Source organism: Symphalangus syndactylus, chromosome 8 (assembly GCF_028878055.3).
Source record: "Symphalangus syndactylus isolate Jambi chromosome 8, NHGRI_mSymSyn1-v2.1_pri, whole genome shotgun sequence".
Taxonomy (NCBI): domain Eukaryota; kingdom Metazoa; phylum Chordata; class Mammalia; order Primates; family Hylobatidae; genus Symphalangus; species Symphalangus syndactylus.
Window position 1 is genome coordinate 105,934,155 of NC_072430.2, and position 25,824 is coordinate 105,959,978.

The 25,824-nt window shown below is 37.4% G+C and overlaps 1 protein-coding gene across 12 annotated transcripts in view; it reads right to left on the reverse strand.

The window, feature by feature from the left end:
- C2CD6 (C2 calcium dependent domain containing 6) overlaps positions 1-25,824 on the reverse strand; it is a 206,729-nt gene that overhangs the window by 152,308 nt on the left and 28,597 nt on the right. For all 12 annotated transcript variants that reach the window (XM_063644879.1, XM_055290205.2, XM_055290201.1 and 9 more), the window contains 5 exons: positions 20,555-20,677; positions 13,540-13,584; positions 12,474-12,542; positions 9,969-10,048; positions 3,767-3,910 (listed from right to left, as the gene is read on the reverse strand). In XM_063644879.1, the coding sequence (XP_063500949.1) occupies positions 3,767-3,910; positions 9,969-10,048; positions 12,474-12,542; positions 13,540-13,584; positions 20,555-20,677 (461 nt within the window). The remainder of the gene's footprint in view (positions 1-3,766; positions 3,911-9,968; positions 10,049-12,473; positions 12,543-13,539; positions 13,585-20,554; positions 20,678-25,824) is intronic.

Below are 25,824 nucleotides of genomic sequence, written 5' to 3' on the forward strand. Positions count from 1 at the left end.
GAGTAGCTGGGATTACAGGTGCCCGCCACCACGCCCGGCTAATTTTTGAATTTTTAGTAGAGACGAGTTTTCATCATGTTGGCCAGGTTTGTCTCAAACTCCTGACCTCGTGATCGGCCTGCCTCAGCCTCCCAAAGTGCTAGAATTGCAGGCATGAGCCACCGCGCCCAGCCAGCCTCGTGAATTCAATTACACTCTGCCCAGACTTCTGACCTACTGTGAGAAAATAAATAGATATTGTTTTAAACGACTAAGTTTGTGATAATTTGTTATGCAACAATAAAAAGAGAATACAACTAATGACCATTAGTAACCAAATGAAAATTGCAGCATACTCAACAAACGGAATGCCATGAAACTGCATAGATGTCTTAGAAACATAATAGTGGGTGATGTAAGCAAAATCAAATAATGTATTATTTAAGCATCCTACATATATGATTTTTTTTAAATTAATTTTCAAAAGGCAAAAAATAAAATCAAAACTCATTGAAGTAGTTAACTTCTGGGAAACAGGCAGGAGGATGAGATAGGAGAGAAACTCGTAAGTAGATACAAATTATAATGTTTTAGGTTTTAGGTTGGTTTAAGAACTGGTTGGTAGCATTATATTATTCTACACATAATTTATATTAGTATAGATTATTATTTTGGATCAAATATTATATTTAAAAGATAATATAGGCTGGGCATGGTGGCTCACACCTGTAATCCTAGCACATTGGGAGGTCAAGGCGGGTGGATCATTTGAGGTCAGAAGTTCCAGACCAGCCTGACCAACATGGTGAAACCCCATCTCTATTAAAAGTACAAAAAAATTAGCCAGGCATGGTGGTGCATGCCTGTAGTCCCAGCTACTCGGGAGGCTGAGGCAGGAGAATCTCTTGAACTCGGGAGGCAGAGGTTGCAGTGAGCCAAGATCATGCCACTGCACTCCAGCCTGGGCGACAGAGTGAGACTCCATCTCAAAAAAAAAAAAAAAAAGAAAAAGAAAAGAAAAGGAAAAAAAAAATATAAAACACCTACAATGGCTTCCTATTTTTATTATAATAAAATTCAAATTATGGCCTATAAGGGTCTGAAAAATCTGGTCTCCACCTATCTTGTCTCAAGCCACTTTCCCCCTTGCTTTTTGCTCCATTTACAATGGCTGCCATCTTTTTCAAGGCATAATCTCTTCTTATCTTAGACCTTTCATACATATTCATACAGTAATTCTCTATCCCTGGATCTTTGGTATGCTGACTCCTTTCCTTTAGTATTACCTCAAATATCTTCTCTAATAATACTTTTTTTTTTTTTAGATGGAGTCTCACACTGTCTCCCAGGCTGGAGTGCAGTGGTGTGATCTCGGCTCACTGAAACCTCTGCCTCCCGGGTTCAAGTGATTCTCCTCCCTCAGCCTCCCGAGTAGCTGGGACTACCGGCGGCCGCCACCACGCCCAGCTAATTTTTTGTATTTTTAGTAGAGATGGGGTTTCACCATGTTAGCCAGGATGGTCTCGATCTCCTGACCTTGTGATCCGCCCGTCTCAGCCTCCCAAAGTGCTGGGATTACAGGTGTGAGCCACTGTGCCCGGCCCCTTCTCTAATAATTCTTATAAAAATCAGTCACCTCCTTTATTTTCTACCATCTTTTTGATACCTTTGTAGTTTATTTCTTAATTTGTAATTTATTTGTTTTGCTTTTTTATGTCTCTACTCATTATACTCTAAGTTCTTTCAGAAAAGATACTATGATCTTTAAAATGATCACTGTGATTCCAAACTAGGTTATTTCAGACCATCATCTCACTGCACAACTATAAAAGCTGGACAAAACATTGTCTAAATTGTGTTGGAAAGAATCAGTGAGTTATAAAGACAGCAAGGATTTGCATACCCAAGATTCCAGACAGAAAGGAAGTCCAGAGATGTGGAGCCCATCATTTGGCGCCATTTTTCCTTCAAGGCATTTATGCCTTGAGATGGCCAAGAAGTTAAAAAGCTGAGCAGAGCTTTGAGATAGAAATACAAGGATGTGAGAACAAAAACCAGAGTCCACGGCTTGTTGGGATGAGAAGTCCTGGTAAACACCCAGTTGGGACCCCAAAAGGCTTTAAGAGAATGAGCGTCTCTTCAAATGTTATGACCTAAGTTGCCTCACACTAGTCCCAGTCCTGACACTAGGAGTAAGAATAAACCACAAAGAGACTAACCCCCCCTCACAGGAACTAAAGCCCAGCTTCAAATCATTTCAATTTCAATCTTAATTGAATTAAAGTGATCTGGGATTGTTAGTGCTGCTAGCCCAGCTGGCTGCCAGATACAAATGTATACTTTCTCTGTAGGAATATGTAATTAAAATTAAGCTCCACAAATTAGTTCTATAAATTTTCAAATACAATGTCTACCACTCAATCAAAACAACTAGGCATGTGAGAATGTAAGAACTGACTGAAAACTAAGAGAAAAAAACACAATAATTTAAATAGACTCACAGAAGATCCAGATAATCCAGATAATGAAATGGTCAGACTTGGATTTTAAAATAGCAATGATTGCTATAAACTGAAAGTGTACATACCCCAAAATTCATATGTTGAAATCCTAATCCCTTATGTGACGCTATTTGGAGGAAGGGCCTTTGGGAGGTAATTGGGTCATGAGGGTAGAGCCCTCATGAATGGGATTGGTACTCTTATGATAAGAGACATGAGAGAGATGATCTCCCTCCACAGTGTGAGGATATGGTAAACAGAAGGCCATTTGCAAACCAGGAAGAGGGCCCTCAGCAGGAATCAAATCAGTTGGCACCTTAATCTTGGATGTCCCAGCCTCCAGAACTATAATAAATAAAAGTCTGTTGTTTAAACCATTCAATCTATGGTATTTGTTACAGGAGCCTGAGCTGACCGAGACAATAATAAATATGTCCAAAGAATTACAAGACAAGGCTGTAGATTTTGGCAGATAAATAGAAACTATAAAAATGAAGGGAAATTCCAGAGTCGAAAAATAAAATAACTGAAATTAAGAATTCAATTGATTTAATGGCAGAATAGAAACAAGAAACAGCCTGTGAACTAGAATATAGGTCAGAAGAAAATACCCAGACTGAAGCATAGCAAAAAAAGGACAAGAAATACAGAAAAAAAAAAAAAAAGCACGAGACCTACGAAATACATTGGTGAATGAGGAGACAGCAAGAATTATGCTTTATCCCTCATAAATGAATTTTCACCTCAACTAGGCACAATGAAATCCCAGCACTTTGGGAGGCTGAGACTGGAGGATCACTTGAGGCCAGGAGTTTGAGACCAGACTGGTCAACATAGCAAGACCTCGTCTCAAAAAAAAAAAAAAACAGCCAGGTGTGGTGACATGTGATGTGTCTGTAGTCCCTGCTTTTTGGGAGGCTGAGGCTGGAAGATTGCTTGAGCCCAAGAGTTTGGGGCTGCAGTGAGCATAATCGTGCCACTATACTCCAATCTGGGTCAAGCTGGGTGACAGAGTGAGACACTGTTTCAAAAAATAAAAATAAAGGGAGTTTTCACCTCTTTCTCTGGCATAACACTTTTTTAAACAAGATACCTAAATTGAGAAGTAAAAATCAGAAATAATCTCTGAACCCATGAAACAATGGCACCATAATGAAAGTTTCTGAGCCTATAGTAAGCCTATGTCTCAAAGGGAGAAATTAATATATTATACAAATAACACTTAAGATTAAAATTTTCAGCTCTTTTGAACTTTTTTTTTTTTTTTTTTTTTTTTTTTTTTTTACCTTTCCCGGGGTTGTTGTTGAAGTTTTTCAAGTCGCACTACAGATGGCTGGTTGGAGGATTGCACAGCTGGAGTCCCAACAGTAACATTCAGGTCTGGGGATAAGAATGCTGGATATTCTACTGTCTGTGGTATAATAACTTTTCTGCAAAATAATAATAAAGTGAAATATTGAAATTATACAAAAGTCCACTTCCAAAATCAGTGGCAGCTATCACTTTTGAACCCTTCTCTCTTTTACACTTTTAGCTCACCTAGCCACCTTGGGCCATCGAAGGCTAGAGCTAGGAAAAAAGCCAAGGGCCAGAAATCCAGAGGTAAGTGCTCTCTTGATTATCCTTACTACTAAACTCAGATCACAGGCAGCAGGGATGGAAAAGGACAGAAGGGCCTGAAGTTCTAATGAGAAGTACAAAATATTTGAGCCCAGACATCTCTCCAAATCTTTAGACTCAAATCTCTTTCTCTTTTTTTTAATTTCTTTTTTTTTATTATTATACTTTAAGTTCTAGGGCACATGTGCACAACATGCAGGTTTGTTACATAGGTATACATGTGCCATGTTGGTTTGCTGCACCTGTCAACTCATCATTTACATTAGGTATTTCTCCTAATGCTAACCCTTCCCCAGCCCCCCATCCCCCTACAGGCCCTGGTGTGTGATGTTCCCCATCCTGTGTCCAAGTGTTCTCATTGTTCAATTCCCACCTATGAGTGAGAACATGCGGTGTTTGGTTTTCTGTAATAGTTTGCTAAGAATGATGGTTTCCAGCTTCATCCATGTCCCTGCAAAGGACACGAACTCATCCTTTTTTATGGCTGCATAGTATTCCATTGTGTATATGTGCCACATTTTCTTAATCCAGTCTATCACTGATGGACATTTGGGTTGGTTCCAAGTCTTTGCTATTGTGAATAGTGCTGCAATAAACATACGTGTGCATGTGTCTTTATAGCAGCATGATTTATAATCCTTTGGGTATATACCCAGTAATGGGATGGCTGGGTCAAATGGTATTTCTAGTTCTAGATCCCTGAGGAATCACCACACTGTCTTCCACAATGGTTGAACTAGTTTAATATTTTATTTTTAAAATCTATTAAATTTTGGGAATGTGTTTTGTGCTAGGTGCAATGTTCATATGGCTATGTATATTTCCTCATTCACTTTTCACAGCAAGCCCATCAGATAAGAATTATTAGATCCTATTTTATATATAAGAAAGCCAGTATTAGAGAGATTAAACAACTCCTCACAAGGTCTTACAGCTGGTAAGTGGCAAAGCTAACATTTGAACACAGTCTCTTTGACAATAAAGTTTAGATTCTTAAACTCTATTCTATACTATGCCTAGTGGTAAGCACCTTAAACTCAACATGTCCAAAATAGAACTCACCGTTTTCCCCTTCTCCAGATATGCTCTTTCCTAAGTGTTCCCTGGTTCAGGAAATAACAGCACCAAATGTATACCCAGTGGTCCCTAAATGTGAACATCTTTTTTCCTCCTTTCCCCTTCTGTCATCTTCCATCTCCAATCAGTCACTTCCTAATTACAGGAGATATAGCTAAACATTCTAGATATTTTACAAATTAGTTTGTTCCTCTGTTCCATTATATTAGTCAGGGTTGTCCATAAAAATAGAACCAATAGGATGTATATATACATAAATATATTTATGATAAGCAGTTGGCTCATGTGATTTATGGAGGCTGATAAGTCCCAAGATCTGCAAAGTTAATCAGCAAGCTGGAGACCCAGGAGAGCCAAAGGTATAATTTTAGACTGAGTTCAAAGGCCTGAGAATCAGGCTAGCCAATAGTGTAGTTCCAGTCCAAAGGCTGGTAGGCTGGAGATCAGAAGAGCTGATGTTTCAGTTTGAGCCCAAAGGCAGGGAAAAGTTAATGTCCCAGTTCAAAGATAGGCAGGAGGAATTCTCTCTTACTCCAGGGTGAGTCAATCTTTTTGTTTCATTCAACTTATTGGATGAGGCCCACCCACACTAGGGAGAGTGACCTGCTTTACTCAGTGTGCCAGTTTAAAAGTGAATCTCATCAAAAAAACCCTCCTCTCAGAACAATTTTTGACCAATAGCTAGGTACCTTATGGCTGCCACTAACATGTCATTAGATCTGTTGCATGATATGATCCAAATGGTAGAGCAGTTTGCATGGCAGCCTGGACCTGTTGCAGAGCCTTCTCTTGTTCTGGGCCCCACTCAAAACTAGCAGCTTTCTGAGTCATCCAGTAAATGGGCCAGAATAACACACCCAAAGGAGGAACAGATTACCTCCAAAATCCAAAGAGGCCCACCTGTGGCTATTTCTCCAGGTGTTGTATCTCTTTTTTGTTGTAGGAGAAACCAGATGCAACAACCCATCCTTCACTGTATACAGGATATCACCACCCATACCATGGACCCCTAGAAATTTCACTGAGGTAGAAGGCCCTTGAATTTTTATCATATTTATTTCCCACCCTCTGACACAAAGATGTCTTATCAGTAAGTCTAGAGTAGTTGCTACTTCTTGCGCACCAAGTCCAATCAGCACATCATCAATAAAATGGACCAGTCTGCTATTTTGTGGAAGAAAAAGGCAATCAAGATCCCTGGGAACTAATTGTAACATAGGGCTAGAGAGCTGATATACCCCTAAGTTAGGACAGTGAAGGTGTATTGCTCACCTTGCCAGCCAAAAGCAAACTGCTTCTAATGGTCTTTATTAACAGGTATGGAGAAATAAGCATTTGCCAGACTGTAGCTGCACACCAGATACCAGGGGATATGTTAATTTGCTCAAACAATGAAACCACATCTGGTATAGCAGCTGCAATTGAAGTTGTCACTTGGCTAAGCTCACAAGAATCCACTGTGATTCTCTAATATCCGTCTGTCTTCTTCACAGGCCAAATATGGGAGTTAAATGGAGATGTGGTAGGAATCGCCATTCCTGTGTTTTTCAGGCCCCTGATGGTGGCACTAATCTCTGCAATTCCTCCATGCAGTATTGCTTTCGGTTTACTACTTTCATAGATGGAGGGAGCTCTATGGTGTCTTCTTGGCCTTTCCCAAAATAAAAGCCTTCATTCCACACATCAGGAAACCAATGATTCTGCCAGCTACCAAGAATATCTATTCCAATTATGCATTCTAGAACCAGGAAATAACCACTTGATATGTTCAGGGACCCACACAGCCAACTGTGAGATGGACCTTAGCCAAAACTCTATTGATCACTTGAGCTCTGTAAGTCCTTATTCTGATTGATGGACCACAGTGACATTCAGAGTCTTCTGGAATTAGTGTTAGTTCAGAGACAGTGTCTAGTAGTCTCCAAAAGCTCTGATTGTTCCCTTCTCCCCAGTGCACAATTACCATGGTAAAAGGCCATAGGTCCCTTTGGGGAAGGCTGGGAGAAATACTAACAGCATAAATTTTTGGAAGTATACTTTCATTAAAGGAGTTCTGAGTCTGTAAAGTAGCTCAACTCTGGGAATTGACTGAGAAGCCATGACTCTGTTTCTATGATGCAGGTTAGACTTTTGTTCCCTTGACCTAGAACTTTTCTGCTTATACAGATCAGGTTAGAATTTAGTAGGCTTCCTATCTACTCATGTCTAGGAACACATGATCAGATAGCCAACACCATAGGTTTGCACTAGCAAGACTATTCTGATTGCTTCTTTGATTCTACTGTCTATTTTGGTAACCATGCCCACCTTGCCTTTGGTAGTTGAGTATCCTCACTTGGTTCCTGCCACCCTGGGACCCAATTCCTCCCATTGCATTTAAGTTTCCCAATTCAGTGACTGCAGGTGCCACTGTAAAGTCTGGCCCACAGGGAAGAGCAATCACGAGCTCTCCAAGGATGCCAGGGTACCCTTCACAAACTCATTTCTTATAGTCATGGTAAAACATGTGTCTTCTGGACCCTCCCAGGATGGGTGAGTCAATCTTAAATGGCAAGTCCACTCTAACATAATTTCTCTGAGCCTCTAAAACCCTTCCTCTACGTTAATCAAGCATTTCTAACTAATTCACTGTGAGCCGTCTTTTGGTTCCTTTTTCAGTCATTCAAGTAAACAAGCTATGAGAGCCCTTTCTAACTCCCCAAGCTACAGCATTAAATGCAAAAATGTCTGCTTAGGCCAGCTGCAGTAGTTCACACCTGCAATCCCAGCACTTTCGGAGTCTGAAGTGGTGGATCGCTTGAGCGGAGTCCGAAGTGGTGGATCGCTTGAGTTCGAGACCAGCCTGGGCAACATGGCAAAACCCTGTCTCTACAAAAAATACAAAAATTAGCCAAACGTGGTAAAAAATGCCTGTATTTCCAGCTACTTGGGAGGCTGAGGAGGGAGGATTGATTGAGCCTCAAGAGGTCAAGGCTGCAGTAAGCCATGATCTGTTGCCTGGGCAACAGAACAAGAACCTGTCTCCAAAAAAATAAATAAATAAAAATAATCTCTGTTTAGTTAAGTCCATATCAATAAACTCAGCCTGATCCAACTTTATTTTCCTTCTACCATCATCCCCTGCCCTTAATATCCATCCCTATACATGTTCTCCAGATTTCTGTCTATATAAATTTAAAAACTCAAATAGTTCTTTTGGAGTATATATGGAGTATATTCCTGAGAACCCAAAGGAGTAAAATTTGCTCACATTTGAGAGGCATAAACCTACAATGATGATGATGGTAATGAAAAATATTTATTAATTTTATAAATAGGTAACAACTAATTAGGCATTTTGCTATTTGCTCCCATGTTCTAAGTACTTTACATGTAACTTATTTAATCATCATAGTAACTCAATTGGGTAGTTTTAATTTTTATCCCATTCAACAAATGAAGCATAAAGAGCCTAAGTAACTTGCCCAAGGTCATATAGGATGTGAGCCCATGCAGTCTGGCTCTGGGGTCTGAACTCTCAATCACTGTGTCTTGCCCCTGCCAACTCCTCTAGCTCATCCCTCATTGCTCTCTTCCTTGCTCCTAATCTCTTAGCCACTCTCAACTAAAGACTGTTCTCTAACATAATAGAGCCTCTTACGGCTCCTCGCTTTTACTTATGTGCCCTATCAAGAGAATGTGTCCCCTCACTCCTCCAAAATCAGCCAGATGCACTACTACCACTTTTACAAGTCTCACTCCAAGCACTTTCTTTTGTGGAGACTTACTTGATCACTCTTTCCTCCCCAACTTCCCTGACAAGAATTAGAAGCTCCGTGGCATCCCACAGTTCTTTATGTTTGGCTCTTGAGGGACTTTTATTCCATTTGCATCATCACAGTAATTATTTTTTATGTTACTTTGCATTAAACCATGAGCTACTTCAGGGCAAGAGAAGGCCTCATATGTCTTTGTATTTGCCATGACTTGGGGATATAGCAGACATTCAATAAATGTTTATTTAATCAATGTATGAAGAAGAAAGGTAAACATAAGAAAAAGTTCAGCTTTATTATTTCAACAAATCACCAATATCAAATAGATAAAGTATTTTAATGATAATATCCAGTGTTGGTGAGACTACGGGAAAATAAGCGCTTCAGAACACAATTTCCCATTCAATAGCTAATTCCCTCAATCCCATTTCAGCTTTTTTCCATTTCTTATTCTTGGATAACACTATAGATTAAATGTCTTTCTCAGGTGCTCATTTTTCCATAATTTATTTTTATTGTTGAAATTTCAAGATTGATTAGCATACTATATTTTAAGTTACTTTTGGTTTGCTAATGACATTTGTTTTACTATAGACTTTTTACAGATGATTTTGCAGCAATTGGAGTGGTGTGGAGGTAAGGGTAACATTACTATAGTGCAGAGCAGAAAACTGATAACTATCAGACAGTCTGATGTTAAGTCTCTCACCTCTTTTCCCAAAAGGGGTATCTCCTTGGCCTGCTTTCCTTATTAAGCTACTCTTCCCTTCCCTCCTTCAGCCATGAACTTGGCACTCCTTCTCTTATCTCCACACGTCCTCAACTCCTCTATCCAGGGCTATACCCAGAAATTCAAAATTTCTTCTTGTTATTAAGCAGAACAATTCACTACTCTCTTCACCTCAGAGTCTACCCCATCCTGGCCATGTCCTGGGGACTTCTTAAAATAACTCCACCAAAATGCTCCACCAAATGGATTAAAATTGTTTTAAATGTCACATGATCTGACCATATTAATGAGACTTAAAACACTTACGTCATGGGATCTGTTCTTTCTGGAGGTGGTGCAGGATTCATAAACATGGATGGCTCAGTAATTTTCTGAAGAGGTTTTAACTGAAAAAAATGTAAGTGTATTTTAGCACTGTTTAGTTACAATTAAAACTCACTAATTGTAATACCATACCATATTGATACCATAATGCTATGAATACCCCAGGACTATGAAATAGGCCTTAAATGAGACATGTAAGGAAATAAGGAATTAAGAGAGGAAAGAAAACACTAACATTTATTGGGTACTAAATATTTGCCAAGCATTTTATTATACTTTTAATCTTATTTAACTGTCTCGATAAACCTATACGGTAAGTAACTAAGCATATTCTACAGATGATACTGAAGATCAGTAATTTGTTCAAGGCTACACAATAGGCAAGAGTCAGGGCTTGAATGTAGCTTTATCTACCCCCAATGTAGTGCCCTGTTTACAGTATCATGATAGGTTAAGTAGGGGACCATATCACTGAAAAGTTCACAGACATAAAATCAAGTTTTTATTTTGAACTTTTATTATATATCCCATTCTTTTCCATATAATTCCTTTGTTCTTGGTTTTTAGTAGATTCCACCTACATAAAATAATACTTGCCTAGTTTTCTCTGAAAAGAATACCTCTCCTTAAAAATGACTATTACTACATATTATACTTATGTTCAGACACAAAACCTACCTCTGGAGTTGGTGCTCATAAGCTATAACTGTCACAAAAGGAGTAAACAATTAGGGGTCCCTATAAGGCCTAATTACGATAAGAAATTTAAAAAATAACAGAAGAAAAAGTAAAAAACTCAAAGCAGAGAAGGGAAAAAAAAGTTTGTTCCTTGTGGCTTTCATCTGTATATTACTTCTGATTCAAAATGTATTAAACATAATGGGTGGAGCAAACCAACATGGCACATGGATACATATGTAACAAACCTGCACATTATGCACATGTACCCTAAAACCTAAAGTATAATAATAAAATAAAAAAATAAAATAAAATAAATAAAAATAAATAAAATCAAAGTTTGTGTAATAAGAAAAAATGTATTAAACATCATTATAATATAGGCACAATTTTAAAACATATTACAGAGATTTCTCAGTTAACATAGTGGTAGACTTGTTTAATAAGGCTGATGTCTTCACTCTCAATTCCTAATTTAAAAAGACCCAAAACTTTAGAAAGGAAAAACTGAAAGTGAAAAATGATATGCAAATAAAGGTCATTTCCCCTATACAACAGCAGCACTAAGAGGACTGCATTTTTGAATACCACAAAACTGGTGACACCCAGGAATATTAAGAGTTCTTTCGAGCCACTGCACTCCAGCCTGGGTGAAAAAAGCGAGACTCCGTCTCAAAAAAAAAAAAAAAAAAAGAGTTCTTTCAATATTTGATGAGCGTATATATTGGTATAACTTTTCTAGAATAATTCCTTGAAAAGGTCATTGTTTTGGACAAGAATTTCCTTTCTAGGAATCTGGCCTAAGGATATAATGAAAGAAAAGGATATAAGTTAGTACATAAAAGTATTTGGGGCAATGTGGACCTATGGTAGTGAATTTAAAGGAGGAAGTCAAAACTAGGAAGATATCGTCTTTGGCTTTATTACTCTCTTGATGAATCAAGGAGAGTTCAAATAACACCAGATGTTGAAATAACTATGGAGGAAAGGACCATATGAGTACAAAATATTACTGAATTAGATCAATTACTCCACTTTGTTTTCTCAGAGCAGGATCTCACTATATTGCCCAGGCTGACTCAAGTGATCCTCCTGCTTCAGCCTCCAGAGTAGCTAGGATTACAGGTGTGAGCCAGCAGGCCAGGCAATTACTCAATTTTTAATAACTACTTTTAGATGCAGAAATCCACACTGATTTCTTGAATACTTGTGTTTCAAATTACATCAATATGTATGTGTACACACAAATAAAAGCAAGTTTTGTTTTATTTTTTTGAGACAGAGTCTCACTCTATCGCCCAGGCTGGAGTGCCGTGGTGCGATCTCGGCTCACTGCAACTCCCGCCTCCCAGGTTCAAGCGATTCTCCTGCCCCAGCTTCCCGAGTAGCTGGGATTACAGGCACCTGCCACCATGCCTGGCTAATTTTTGTATTTTTAGTAGAGATGGGGGTTCACCATGTTGGCCAGGCTGGTCTCGAACTCCCAGCCTCAGGTGATTCACCCACCTCGGCCTCCCAAAGTGTTGGGATTACGGGTGTGAGCCACTACGCCTAGCCTAAAATCAAGTTTTCTAATAAAGACATTTTGAATAAAATATCATTGCTTTAAAATGTATAAACAAATCATAGTAAAGTCTCATCTTTCTTTAGGCTGAAGAAAAGCCCACATACCTCAAAGTTGGGAGGTAAAGAAGCATCTTTTAAAATTATTTATTTTAAACAATCATTCAAACTGAAATAGAGCCTCAGAAGAGGATGATTTGACTGAAGAGTTACAACAGAATAATTTTTTAAAAGAGGGGAACTAACCTGATGTGAAAATCCATAACCAAAGTTTCCATAGGAGAACATAAATTCCACCTCCAGCCTGCAGACAAACTAAACACGTGATAAATTTTATTGTTTGATCAGGATGATATTTTAATGGAGAAGGGACAAAAAGTGATATTTTTACTTTACAAATCTGTAAGTTAGAAAAGCCAAAGTATGAATCTCCTGACTTTTAAAAAAGCATTTACACAAGGAACTCCTACAGAAGAATTTATTGAGTACCTGAAATGTTAAAACCTTTTATGTTAAAGTTAAGTAGTATTATACAATTAAAATACGGAAAATATCAACTTCTAATTGTTACTAGGATTACACTGAGATGCTGACATACATATATACGCGTGATTCATACATGTGTATGAATATACAAATATACATTCATGTATGTATATTTTTATTTACGCACACTCCTCTCACCTCCAGTCCCAGTTTCAGATAAAATTTTGATTTAGACAAGTGATTTCACTTCTCTGAAACCCAGGTTGATAAAGGAGGGCATGAGAGGTAATAAAGTCAAGTGTCCATCATTCTGTTTTTTTATGTTCCTGGCCCCTGTTTTGGCCACTGGCAGCAAAAGCCTCTCTGAATAGAAAGATCAATTAATCCAACTACTAATTTTAAGCACTTACAAAGAAATTAAATGAAGAACTGCAAACAACTCTTTAGAAACTCTCCAGAGAGAAAAATAATACTTCCTCAATTTAGCAAGTGAGGCTCCTGAGGCTATGCAGTCAAGGCAGCAGCCAGAGGCATTCTACTCTCTTACCCAGTGATTTCTAATTTTATCACCATTTAGCAAAAAAAAAAAAAAAAGAACAAGAAGAGGAGGAGGAAGAGGAGAAGGAAGAGGAGGAGGAGAAGGAGGAGATTTTTGTTAGTTAATATTGTACTCTATTTCATACATTTCTACTATTTCAAACAGTGGTACAGTAACTAAATGAATAAAAACATGTAGCCTACAAATAATATCAGAGTAAAGTTACATGAAATGTTAAGAATATATTACATGCACATAAAACTTAGGAAGTTTCAGTAAAGTCCTTACTATGTTTCTCTGCAACACTTGGACGTCTTCAATGAAGCACCCTTTCTAGAAAAAAAAATAAAAATTTTAAATATAGAATTACCCATGTATTTCCCTATATATTATCTAAACCAAGGGTCTCCAACCCCTAAGCCATGGACTGGTACTGGTCCATGGCCCATTAGGAACTGGGCTGCACAGCAGGAAATGAGTGGTGGGCAAGCGAGCAAAGCTTCATCTGTATTTACAGCCACTTCCCATCACTCACATTACCGCCTGAGCTTCACCTCCTGCCAGATCAGTGGGGGCATTAGATTCTCATAGGAGCACAAAACCTATTGTGAAGTATGCATGCAAGGGATCTAGGTTGCATGCTCCTTATGAGAATCTAATGCCTGATGATCTGTCACTGCCTCCCATCATCCCCAGATGGGACTGTCTAGTTGCAGGAAACCAAGCTCAGGGCTCCCATTGATTCTACGTTCTAGTGAGTTGTATAATTATTTCATTATATATTACAATGTAATAACAATAGAAATAAAGTGCACAATAAATGTAATGCACTTGAACCATCTTGACCCACCCTCCCCATGTTGGTCTGTGGAAAAATTTGCTTCCACAAAACAAGTCCCTGGTGCCAAAAAGGTTGGACAACAATGATCTAAACCACAAATCAGGTAATAATTTTTCAAATGCACATATGAACCTAATAGCCAAAGTACAAACATAAGGAATGTTCAAAAGAAGAAAATAAAAATTCCAAGTTCAAGTAACAGAAATAAATGTATTTATATTATGTTGTAGACAAAAATGTTCCTGCTAAGTTACAGTTCCCCTTTTTGAAAGTCTTAAAGGAACTGCCATGCCCACATTGTTTTTGAGGGTGTATCGAGCATCCTTGCCATAACTAACTCCATCTTAGAAAAAGACTCCATTTTATATTTCATAGGGCACTTTGCCAACAAGGATAAGATGTTTTGTTTAAAGCACAAATAAAAAAATAAAGACTATGTTCAACCAGATAAGGACAGAAATAAACATACTCTTCCACTATCTGTTTTCAGCAGAGGACTCTGTGACTATGAAAGATTAGGCTTTCAGCAGCTCGAAACAGCCATCTTAACTGACACCATCTTACAGTCACTTGTGATAAGAACTTGACTTCTGCCACTGAAGGTTCTGCAACCTCAGACTCTTCCTTGCAAGACCAATGGACTGCTCAGCCCAGACCAGGGCTCCTTTTGTCTTCTTTGCTCCCCATAGGCCGGTTCATTAACCTTTTCTCCTATTTCTTTTTCCTCTTGATATTAAATGTTACTTTGTTGTGGAATGCAATGTTTACATATTAAGTGTACTATTATGTATGTTTGCAATATTGACTGACTTGTGGAGTGGCTTGAGCCTGTGTGCCCACAGCATGTGGAGTGAACGGGAGGTACTAAGGAGAACTGGCTCCTTGGGAACTCCACGTAGCTGTGGCTTTTGTGATTGAAATAGCATTAATAAAAGTCTGACATTGTGGAAAGACACCAACATGCATGGGCCTGGTTACCTCTAACCTTGCACCCTCCTAAGAGAGGGGTTACTTAAACATAATTCTACATGATAAGCTGAGTCCTGATAGGACTGAGTACTTCTCTCATCTCTCAGGGATGGCTGGATCTTTTAAACCACATTAACCTTTGGTATCCTTGCTCAATATCTATAGTCATCTCTGCTGTAATGAGTAGGTCCACAATTTTCCAGAAACTTTTTGAGTGCCAAAATGACACCAGAAGTAAAAAAAACTCCATACTTGGCCTATGTGACAAGTCACAATCAATATACAATGAAGACTTTGTTTCATGCACAAAATTATTTAAAATATTGTATAAAATTACCACCAGGCTATGTGTATAAGATGTATATGAAACATAAATGAACTTCATGTTTAGACTTGGGTCCCATCCCCAAGCTATCTCATTATGTATATGCAAATATTCCAAAATCAAAAAAAAAAAAAAAGTTAGAAGTACAAAATGCCTCTGGTCCCAGGCTTTTTCAGATAAGTGGTATTTAACCCGTACAGACATTCTGGAAAATACTATGGGTGTTCCTCAAAAAATTAAAAATATCATTACTATATGATCCAGCAATCCCACTTCTGAGTATACATTTAAAGAGATTGAAATCAGTAGTCAAAGAGATATCTGCACTCATGTCAGCACGATAGCCAAGATATGGAAGCAACCTAGTGTCAATCACCAAATGAACAGATGAATATGTGCTGTATATACATACATGCAATGGAATGCTATGCAGCTTTAAAATAAAAGGAAATTCTGTCATTTGTGACATGGATGAAATTGGAGAATTTTATACTAAGTGAAATAAGCCAGGCACAGAAAGACAAACACTGTATGATCTCACTTATCTGTGGAACCTAAAAAAGTCAATCTCGTAGAAACAGTAGAAAGGTGGTTACCAGAGGCTGGGGAGTAAGGGTAGGAATGGAGAAAGGGAAGATGTGTATAAAGTTAGACTGGAGGAGCAGGTTCTAGTGATCTACTGCACTGCCTGGTTAATAGTAACATATTGTATATTTCAAAATTGCTGAATAAAATAGATTTTCATCATCTTCATTATAAAAAAAGATAAGTTGGTGAGGTGATGGAAATATTAATTGGTTTGATTGAATCTTTTTCAGTGTATACATAGATCGAAACATCACATTGTACTCCATAAATATATACAGAATTTATCAATTAAAAATAAATAATCAGCTAAAAAATTAATTTATAGGCAAACAGAGGAATACACTCATATGGAATTGTATGCAGCAGCAAAAAATTAGCACTAGCTAAGTGTATTAATATTAGAAACATACTATATTTAGAAATATAAAATAATATTTCTATAATCATACATAAGTAGAAAGCTATGAAAAATAAGGGAATAATAAATACAAAGTTTTGGATAATCATTTTTTCTTGAGGGAAAGGGAGGAGACAGAAGATGGCATCAAGCAGCAACATAAAGACTTGAACTCTATTTTTATTATAATAAAACAGAGAAAATGCAAAAACTTTGCATTTTAAAAGTCCTTTAGACCTCATCTTCTCCCTATGCTATATGCTATAGTTGTCATATGCATTACCTCTCCAAATATTATAAACCGCACAGATCATGTTATAATTTTTACTTTAAATAGTCACATAAATTTTAAAGAAAGTAATGAGAAAACAATAGTCTTTCCTCTAGCACCTCCATTCTGCTGTTGAGCCCATTCAGCAAATTTTTAATTTCAGATATTTTACTTTTCAGTTCCAGAATATGCATTTGGGTCTTTTCATATTTTCTATTTTTCTGTTTATGTTTATAGGAAAGAATTGGAAAGAAACTCTGAACAATGAAATGTTATATTAGAATTGTGGAATGATGAGTGATTTCTGAATTTTAAAAAATTTACCTTTGTATTTTAAAATATTAGCATATTATTCATGATCTTATAAAAATAAATATTGAAAAGTTTGCATATATGCTTCTAGTCTAAGTATCTAAGTTTCTACATTTTCTTCAACAAAAATTAACTAATAAGTAATGTCACATTTTTTGATGCCTAAATTGCCATACAGTCAAAGAAACTTTAGTCATTTCCAAAGATCTTCTCCCAAAATATTTTTGAGAATCTCTGGTTGCTTACACTTATTCATTACTCCATATATTTATCCTTCTTCATCTCTTTCTATGTATTAGAAATTTATCTGATTTAACAGTATGCCATTTTTTAAAATCTCTATGTGTGTACAGATATATGTTTGCTGATCTATTTATAAGTTGCAATCATCATTACTCTTCACTCCCAATGTTTACCTTGGATACTGTAAAAATAAGAATATTCATACATATATATCCACAATATCAGTATTATACCCAAGAAAATTAACAATTCTAGAATTTTTTCTAATATTCAGTAAATATTTATTAAATTTTCCTAATTGTCCCAAGAATGTCTTTTATTTATGTTTATGTTTTATTTTTTGAGACAGGGTCTCACTCTGTTGCCCAGGCTGGGGTGCAGTGGTGTAACCTTGGCTCACTGCAGCCTCGACCTCACTGGGCTCAGGTAATTCTCCTGCCTCAGCCCCCGATGTAGCTGGGACTGCAGGCAGGTGTCACCATGCCTGGCTAATTTTTTGTGGGTGTTTCTTTGTGGGTTTTGTTTTTGTTTTGTTTTTTTGTTTTGTTTTGTTTTTAGAGAAAGGGTTTCACCATGTTCCCCAGACTGGTCTCAAACTCCTGGGCTCAAGCAATCCACCTCCCTCAGCCTCCCAAAGTCCTGGAATTACAGGTGTGAACCACCATGCCTGGCTCCCAAGAGTCTTTTATAACTTTTTCGAATCTGTATTCAGTTAAATTTGTTGTATCTCTTTAAATCTAGAACAGTTCCTTCCATCTTTGGTGCGTTTTTTTTTTTGTTTTTTTTTTTAATGACCACAGCTATTTAAAGAATCTACACTGGTATGTCCCATTTCTGTACTTATCTTAAGGTACTGTTTAACTTTTTCCCTACTCACTAAATTCCCGTAAACTTGAAGTTACTTCTACACTCAGCTTGATTAGATTTGGGTTAAACTTCTTTCTTTCTTTTTTTTTTTGAGACAGGGAGTGCAGTAGCACGATCATAGCTCACTGCAGTCTCGAACTCCTGGGCTCAATCGATCCTTCTGCCTCAACCTCCCAAGTCACTTGGACTACAGGCACATGCCACCACACCCAGCTAATTCTATGTGTGTAGAGACAGGGTCTTGCTATGTTGCCAGACTGGTCTCCAACTCCTGGCCTCAACAACTCTCCCACCTTAGTCTCCCAAAGTGCTAGGATTACAGGCCTGAGCCACCGCACCCAGCCAGGTTAAACATTTTTGATGATGATAAGTCATAGATAATACTGTATACTTCACATTGTATCACTACAGGAAGTACATGATGTTAAGTTATCCACAATTCATTATGCTAAATTCGAGCTCTTGATTAAAGTGGCAACTACCACATCTCTCTATTGTAGAGGAACATTTCCCCTGCACTGTTACTATGGCACCATGCAAATATCTTGCTTCCCGATAACCTTTTACCTAATGGTTTTTAGTGCCATTGCTAAATATTGACTGAATTAATCATTATTCATTATAAAGAGTTGCAAAAACAATAATTTGTAATTCTTTCATTACTTCCACATTCATAAACTGGTATTCTCTTGTTTTAAAATTTTCCTTTTTCTTCTTATGCCACCTCTTTTCTTCTCTTTTTTGAAGGTCACCAAGGAGTCACGAATTTTCCTTTATTCAGAATGTTGCAATAATCTATGTTCAAGTTATTCTGAAGTTGGCCAATAAGAGTCCCTGCAATCTGGCTGTTGACATAACCCCATTAGTTTTTGAAGACTTCCTTGCTGTATGTAACAAAAAATATTCCTGAAAATACTTTAGATTGTTTATACTTATTCACCAATCAATAAGTTCTTGACTCTGAGTTCAACACAACCACAAAATGAGCTGCTGGAAAGTGAAAAGGACTCCTAGAAAGGAGAAAACAAGAGAGAAGCAACCATAAAATCTGTATATAAACTCTGCCCAAATCTTTGGCTAACCTCTAAAAGACACATGCACAAGGAAGTCTGTAAGCAGCCCAGCTAAGGATGAAAGAACTAAACCAAAACTTGTATTGCCAACTAAGAGACAGAGTTCGCAGCTTCAGTCATGTCTTAAGACATTTCAGAAATTAATAAAACATGTTTTACTCTATTTAGCCATTCTACAATGTATACATATTTCAAAACATCATTCTGTCACGATAAATATATGCAACTTTTATTTGCAAATTTAAATAGCCAAGCACAGTGGCTCAGGCCTGTAATCCCAACACTTTGGGAGGCTGAGGTGAGCAGATTATTTGAGCTCAGGAGTACGAGACCAGCCTGGGCAACACAGCAAAACCCTGTCTCTACTAAAAATACAAAAAGTAGTCAGGTGTAGTGGCATGTACCTGTAGTCCCAGATAGTGGAGAGGCTGAGGCAGGAGAATCCCTTGAGCCAGGGAGGCGGAGGTTGCAGTGAGTCAAGAAAATTTATTTTCCAGAAAGTTAGTTAGTGATACAACCTAAAAGTCTACGTGTGGGTTTTTTGGTTACTTAATTTCATATATATATATACATATATATATGAAATAATATATATACATATATATTATATATATATATAAAATATATATATTCCGGTATATATATATTTTTTTGAGATGGAGTATTGCTTTTGTTGCCCAGGCTGGAGTGCTATGGCGCGATCTCGGCTCACCGCAACCTCCGCCTCCCAGGTTCGAGCAATTCTCCTGCCTCAGCCTCCCAAGTAGCTGGGATTACAGGCATAAGCCATCATGCCCGGCTAATTTTGTATTTTTAGTAGCGATGGGGTTTCTCCAGGTTGGTCAAGCTGATCTCCAACTCCCGACCTCAGTTGATCTGCCCGCCTCGGCCTCCCAAAGTGCTGGGATTACAAGCTGGAAAATAAATTTTTAAAAACATTATGCTGGCCAGGCACGGTGGCTCACGCTTGTAATCCCAGCACTTTGGGAGGCCGAGGCGGGCAGGTCAGGAGATCGAGACCACGGTGAAACCCCGTCTCTACTAAAAAATACAAAAAATTAGCCGGGCGTGGTGGTGGGCGCCTGTAGTCCCAGCTACTCGGAGAGGCTGAGGCAGGAGAATGGCGTGAACCTGGGAGGCGGAGCTTGCAGTGAGCTGAGATTGCGCCACTGCACTCCAGCCTGGGTGACAGAGCGAGACTCCGTCACAAAAAAAAAAACAAAAAACATTATGCTATTATAAGCCAACTCTTTGAAAAAATATATAGGCAAAGAGAGACTTTATTTCTTAAGCACATGAATTTGAAGGCAGATAATAAACAAAAAAAGCCCATCAAGTATAATAAATCACAACAACAAACTGGACAACCAACTGGCAACGTGATACCAAGGTGAAAAAAAAATCGTTTTATACATACCTGAATTACTTCATAAAGATGTATCTGAACACTCCCTAACAAGAAAGCACGTTTTTCTCTATTGTCATATTGTATGAGTTCCAATAAAATATTATTCCGCTCATCATCATAACGTCTGGGAACCTCAATATCAAAATATATAAAAAAAGAAGCATTAAATTTGAGCCTAAATATTTCTGAACACATACATCCAATATACTATTACATTATTTGCATACCTAGTGATTCATTTTTGTATGTCATTAGCTTTACAACTTTCAACCTCACAGTCACATATATACTAATACCAACAAAATGAAGATCTTGCTTATATCTAATGTCAATTATCGTCTTTTGGAAACACCCATTCCCTACATTCTCTTTTTAACTCTACACAAAAGTTCACCCTCAATACCCTATTGAAACTACACTATCAAAGGTAATCAACTACCCAATATGAAATCCAAATAATCCAGATAATCCAAATACAGGTTATCCAAATATCCAACACTAAAAAATATCTAATACCCTTTTCAGTCTCTGTTCTTTAACTTTTTGATAAAATATATACCATTGCCTGAACTTGAAATTCTCTCCCAACCCTGAGCTCTGGAGCACAGTACCATTATTATATAACCTTTAATATCTGTACACTCTATTGCTAGTTAGAAAAAAAGTCATGCCTCCCCACTCTTAAGAGTCTAGGTGCCTTCCTACAGTGTCTCTCCTGATGGTTGACATCAGAGCCAATACCAGCCTTCCTAAAGTTATGTTTATTGAGATCTTGTCTCAGTAAAACTAATAATAAAAAAAGACTGTCTTCCCCCAAGAAATGAGATAAAAGGAATGCAAGCCCTGTGTGCCAGCAGACTAGTTAAGAGGGCAGGCTCCATTTTTCAACAATTTGGCATCTTGATTATCGGAAACAGTAGAAAACTACGAATGCTCAATAAAATATTTAAAATACCATTTTAAAAGCAAAACAGGGTTAATAAAATGGTGAGAAGTAATCATATAAAACTCCAAGTATTGGCAGACATTCAGAGAAGTAAACTAGACCCTGAAGTTACATTTGCCCTCAGGGCACTTCCCAATCTGGTGACCTAAAACTGCAGTTTGTATGGTCTTGAAAGGCAAAGAAGAGAGAAGGCAAGACATGATACATTTAACAGAGGGTCCTTCCCCAACCATCCTCCCAGAAAGCTGAGAACCCAAAGGGCTATGGCTTCAGTGAATGGAGAACCCCTTCTCCCATCACATCTATAGAAGGCTGCAAGGAAAGTTGTACTGCTGAGTAGAATGGAGTGTGGGGTCCCTAATAAGCTATAAACAAAAACTGGTTCAGTGAAATTGCAGCCTAAAGTCACAGTCACTGAATCTTATAAAAAATTTCGAGCCAGATACTTAAAATGACTTACATGGTAAACATTATATTATGTACATTTTGTCATAACATAAACAAATAAACAGGACAACTTAAATTTTAAAAAATATCTCAAGTGGAATTTAGTTGAAAATGGTCCCAAACTGGTAGTGGGCTCAGTTGCCTTAGAAGAAACACAAATCTTGCGTAGAGCTACTACTTTCATCCTAGACCTCAAAGAAGTTCCACAAATAATTTTCCAAGGAAAATGAGCAGTTAACAGTCAAAAATAACTCAGTCAGCATGGAAACAAAGTGCCACAAATGAGAAGAGCAAAAATAGACCCCCAAAAACCCTTAAATATGGGAATTTTTAAGAGCTATGTTTACTATCCTTAAAGGAACAAAAACCAAACTGAAAATATACTCCTGGCACAGGAAACTTTAAAAATGATTTAACAAACCTAAACAAGGAACAACTTGTAGAAATGAAAACTAAAACAATTGAATAAAAACACTATATCAACTCAACTACAAATCTGATGCAGCTTTGGAGAATTAATGAACTAGAATTAAGGAATCCCAGCACTCTGGGAGGCCAAGGCAGGTGAATTGCTTCAGCTCAGGAGTTTGATACTAGCCTCGGCAACATGGCAAAATCCCATCTCTACAAAAAAATACAAAAAGTAGCCAGGCATGGTAGTGCATGTCTTTAGTCCCAGCTATTCAGGAGGCTGAGATAGGAGGATCACTTGAGCTCAGAAGGTTGAGGCTGCAGTGAGCCGTGATCACGCCACTGCACTCCAGTGTGGGTGACAGAGGGAGACCCTGTCTCAATAAAACTAATAATAATAAAATAAAATAAAGATCAGAAGAATTACTTGGAATGCAGGGCAGAGAGACAAAGTAATGAAAAATATTTTTTATAGGTTAAAAGACATGGAAGATAGTGTAAGAATACCTAACGTAAGTTAACCAGAGTCCAAGGAAAGGAAATAAAGGATTAAGAAAATGGAGCACAGAAGCACTATTTTAAGAAATATTAGCTAGCCAGGCATGGTGGCTCATGCCTGTAATCCCAGCACTTTGGGAGGCCGAGGTGGGTGAATCACAAGGTCAGGAGTTCGAGACCAGCCTGACCAACATGGTGACACCCCCATCTTTACTAAAAATACAAAATTTAGCCGGGCATGGTGTCACGTGCCTGTAATCCCAGCTACTCAGGAGACTGAGGCAGGAGAATCGCTTGAACCCGGGAGGCAGAGGTTGCAGTGAGCCAAGATCGTGCCACTGCACTCCAGCCTGGGTGACAGAGCAAGACTGTCTCAAAAAAAAAAAAAAAAGAAAGAAAGAAATATTAGCTAATAATTTTTCATAACTAATGAACATCAACAATCCAGGTTAAGCAGCCAATAAATCCCAACATAATATACAGAAACCCAAATACAAACACATCAGAGCGAAATTAGAAGAAAAAAATATATAACACACACAGAAAGAGGAAGCTACATTATTTTCAAAGGTGACAGACTGACAAGTGACTTCTCTTCAACAAATATGGAAGCTAAGAGATAGTGAAATACTTCAGAAAATAACTGCAAATTTACAATTCTATACTCAAAAAAAATTTCATTCAAAAATGAGAATGACATAAAGACCTGCAAACTAACAAAAGAACAGAAAACCAAACACCGCATGTTCCCACTCATAAGTGGGAGTTGAACAATGAGAACACATGGACACAAGGGAGGGGAACATCACACACTGGGGCCTGTCGAGGGGTAGGGGGATAAGGGAGGGATAGCCTTAGGAGAAATACCTAATGTAGATGACAGTATGACGGGTGCAGCAAACCACTATGGCATTTGTATACCTATGTAACAAACCTGCACATTCTGCACATGTATCCCAGAACTTAAAGTATTAAAAAAAAAAATTCCCTACAGAGCAAGAAAAAAAAAAAAAAGACCAAGCAAACAAAATAACTATGTCACCGACTAACTCTCATAGGAAAAATAATTTTAAATAAATAGTTCTGACAGAAGGTAACTGACCCCAGGCAGATGATCTGAGCTGTAAGAAAAGTTGAAGTGGCAAATATGTAGGTAAACTAAACAACTATAAACTATATTAAATAAATACAAATTACAACTCAGGGGAATTAAAAATACAAAAAAAGAGACAATAATAACGTATTAGTTGAGGGTGATAAATGGAATTAAAGTTTCTAAGATCCTTGCTCTTCTCAGGAGAAGGATGAAGGATGAGGGTATTGTTAAACATTGGATTTGATAAGCATATATAATTTCTATGATTGCCATTTTTAAAAAGAGTAGTGTATAATCTCCGAAACAAGAAAGAAGAAAAATGGAATGAAATTGTAAAATACAGTTGACCCTTGAACAACATGGTTTGAGCTGCATGCGTCCACTTATACATGGTTTTTCAATAAAAGACCCAATGTGCCTGCCTCTCCTGCCTCTCCTTCTGCCTCCTCCACCACTTCCTCCTCTGCCATCCTTGAGACAGCAAGACCAACCTCTCTTCTTTCTCAGCCTGCTCAATGTGAAAACGACAAGAATGAAGACCTTTATGATGATCCTCTTCCACTTAATGAACAGTAAATATGCTTTCTCTTCCCTATGATTTTTTTAACGTTTTCTTTTCTCTAGTTGTGTTATTGTAAGAATACAGTACATAATACATAACACACAAAATATGTGTTGATCAACTGTTTATGCTATTGGTAAAAATTCTAGTCAACAGTAGACTATTAGTAGTCTACTGACTGGGGAAGTCAGTTTTGATTGCAGAGGGGGGTCAGTGCCTCAGTGCCTGTGTTGTCCAAGCATCAACTGTACTCAATCCCAGAGATGAAGAAAAGAAGACAAAAGAGGAAAGAAGAAAAAAATAATCCATGGTTCAATTGGGATAAATAGAAAGCACAAAAGAAGGTAACAGATTTAAACTCAAACATATTATAATTATATAAAATGTAACAGATGCTACAGTAATGTTACATACATTAACATTACATATATTAACTACTACACTAACAGATGTAGATAAAATACAAAGACTGTCAGACTGGATATTTTAAATCTATATTCAGTTTACAAAAGAGAGCTAAAACATAATGTAATTTATATTTTTCTAATATAATATTCTATTTCATTGATATTTTCAAATTTTTAGCATAGAGTTATATATGGTATTCTCTTACAGTTTTTAACTGCCTTCATATTTATACCTATATTCCAAATTCTGCATAATTTTCTTAATGAGACCAGAATTGTGCCTACTGTGTTACTTTTCTTACTAATTAGCTTTTGTATTGTTACATTTCTTTAACATCTATACTGTTGTAAATAACTCATTTATTTCTTTTGTTATTAATTTCTTCCTCTTGATTTCCTAAAGTTTTACTGTCATTTTCTAAGTTCGCAAATTTAATGCTAATTTAGTTTCCACACTCATCTTCCTCCCTCCTTCCCCCCTTCTCCCTGGCTCCTCCCACTCTTTCTCCTTTCTTCCTTCCTAATACAATTTTGTTTCACTTTTAGTGGTTGCTCTAGGGATTATAATATGGATCTTTCACATATCACAATGTATCTTGAATTAAAATTAAACCACCATGTCCAATAGTATAATTCTATTTACACCTCCTCATTCTCTGTGCTATTCTGGCAATGTATTGCACTTCTACATATGCTACAATTCCTATCATTCATTGACATTATTGTGTTTTTAAATAATAAAACTCAATTGTCTTTTGGATAAATGTTTTAATAGTCTTGTATTTTTACCCCCTCATTTACATTTCTAGTGCTCTTCCTTCCTGTGTATCTGGGCTTCTATCTGGGATCATTTGTCCCCAACCTGAAGCTTTCTTTGATATTTATTACAATGCAGGTCTTCTAGATACAAAT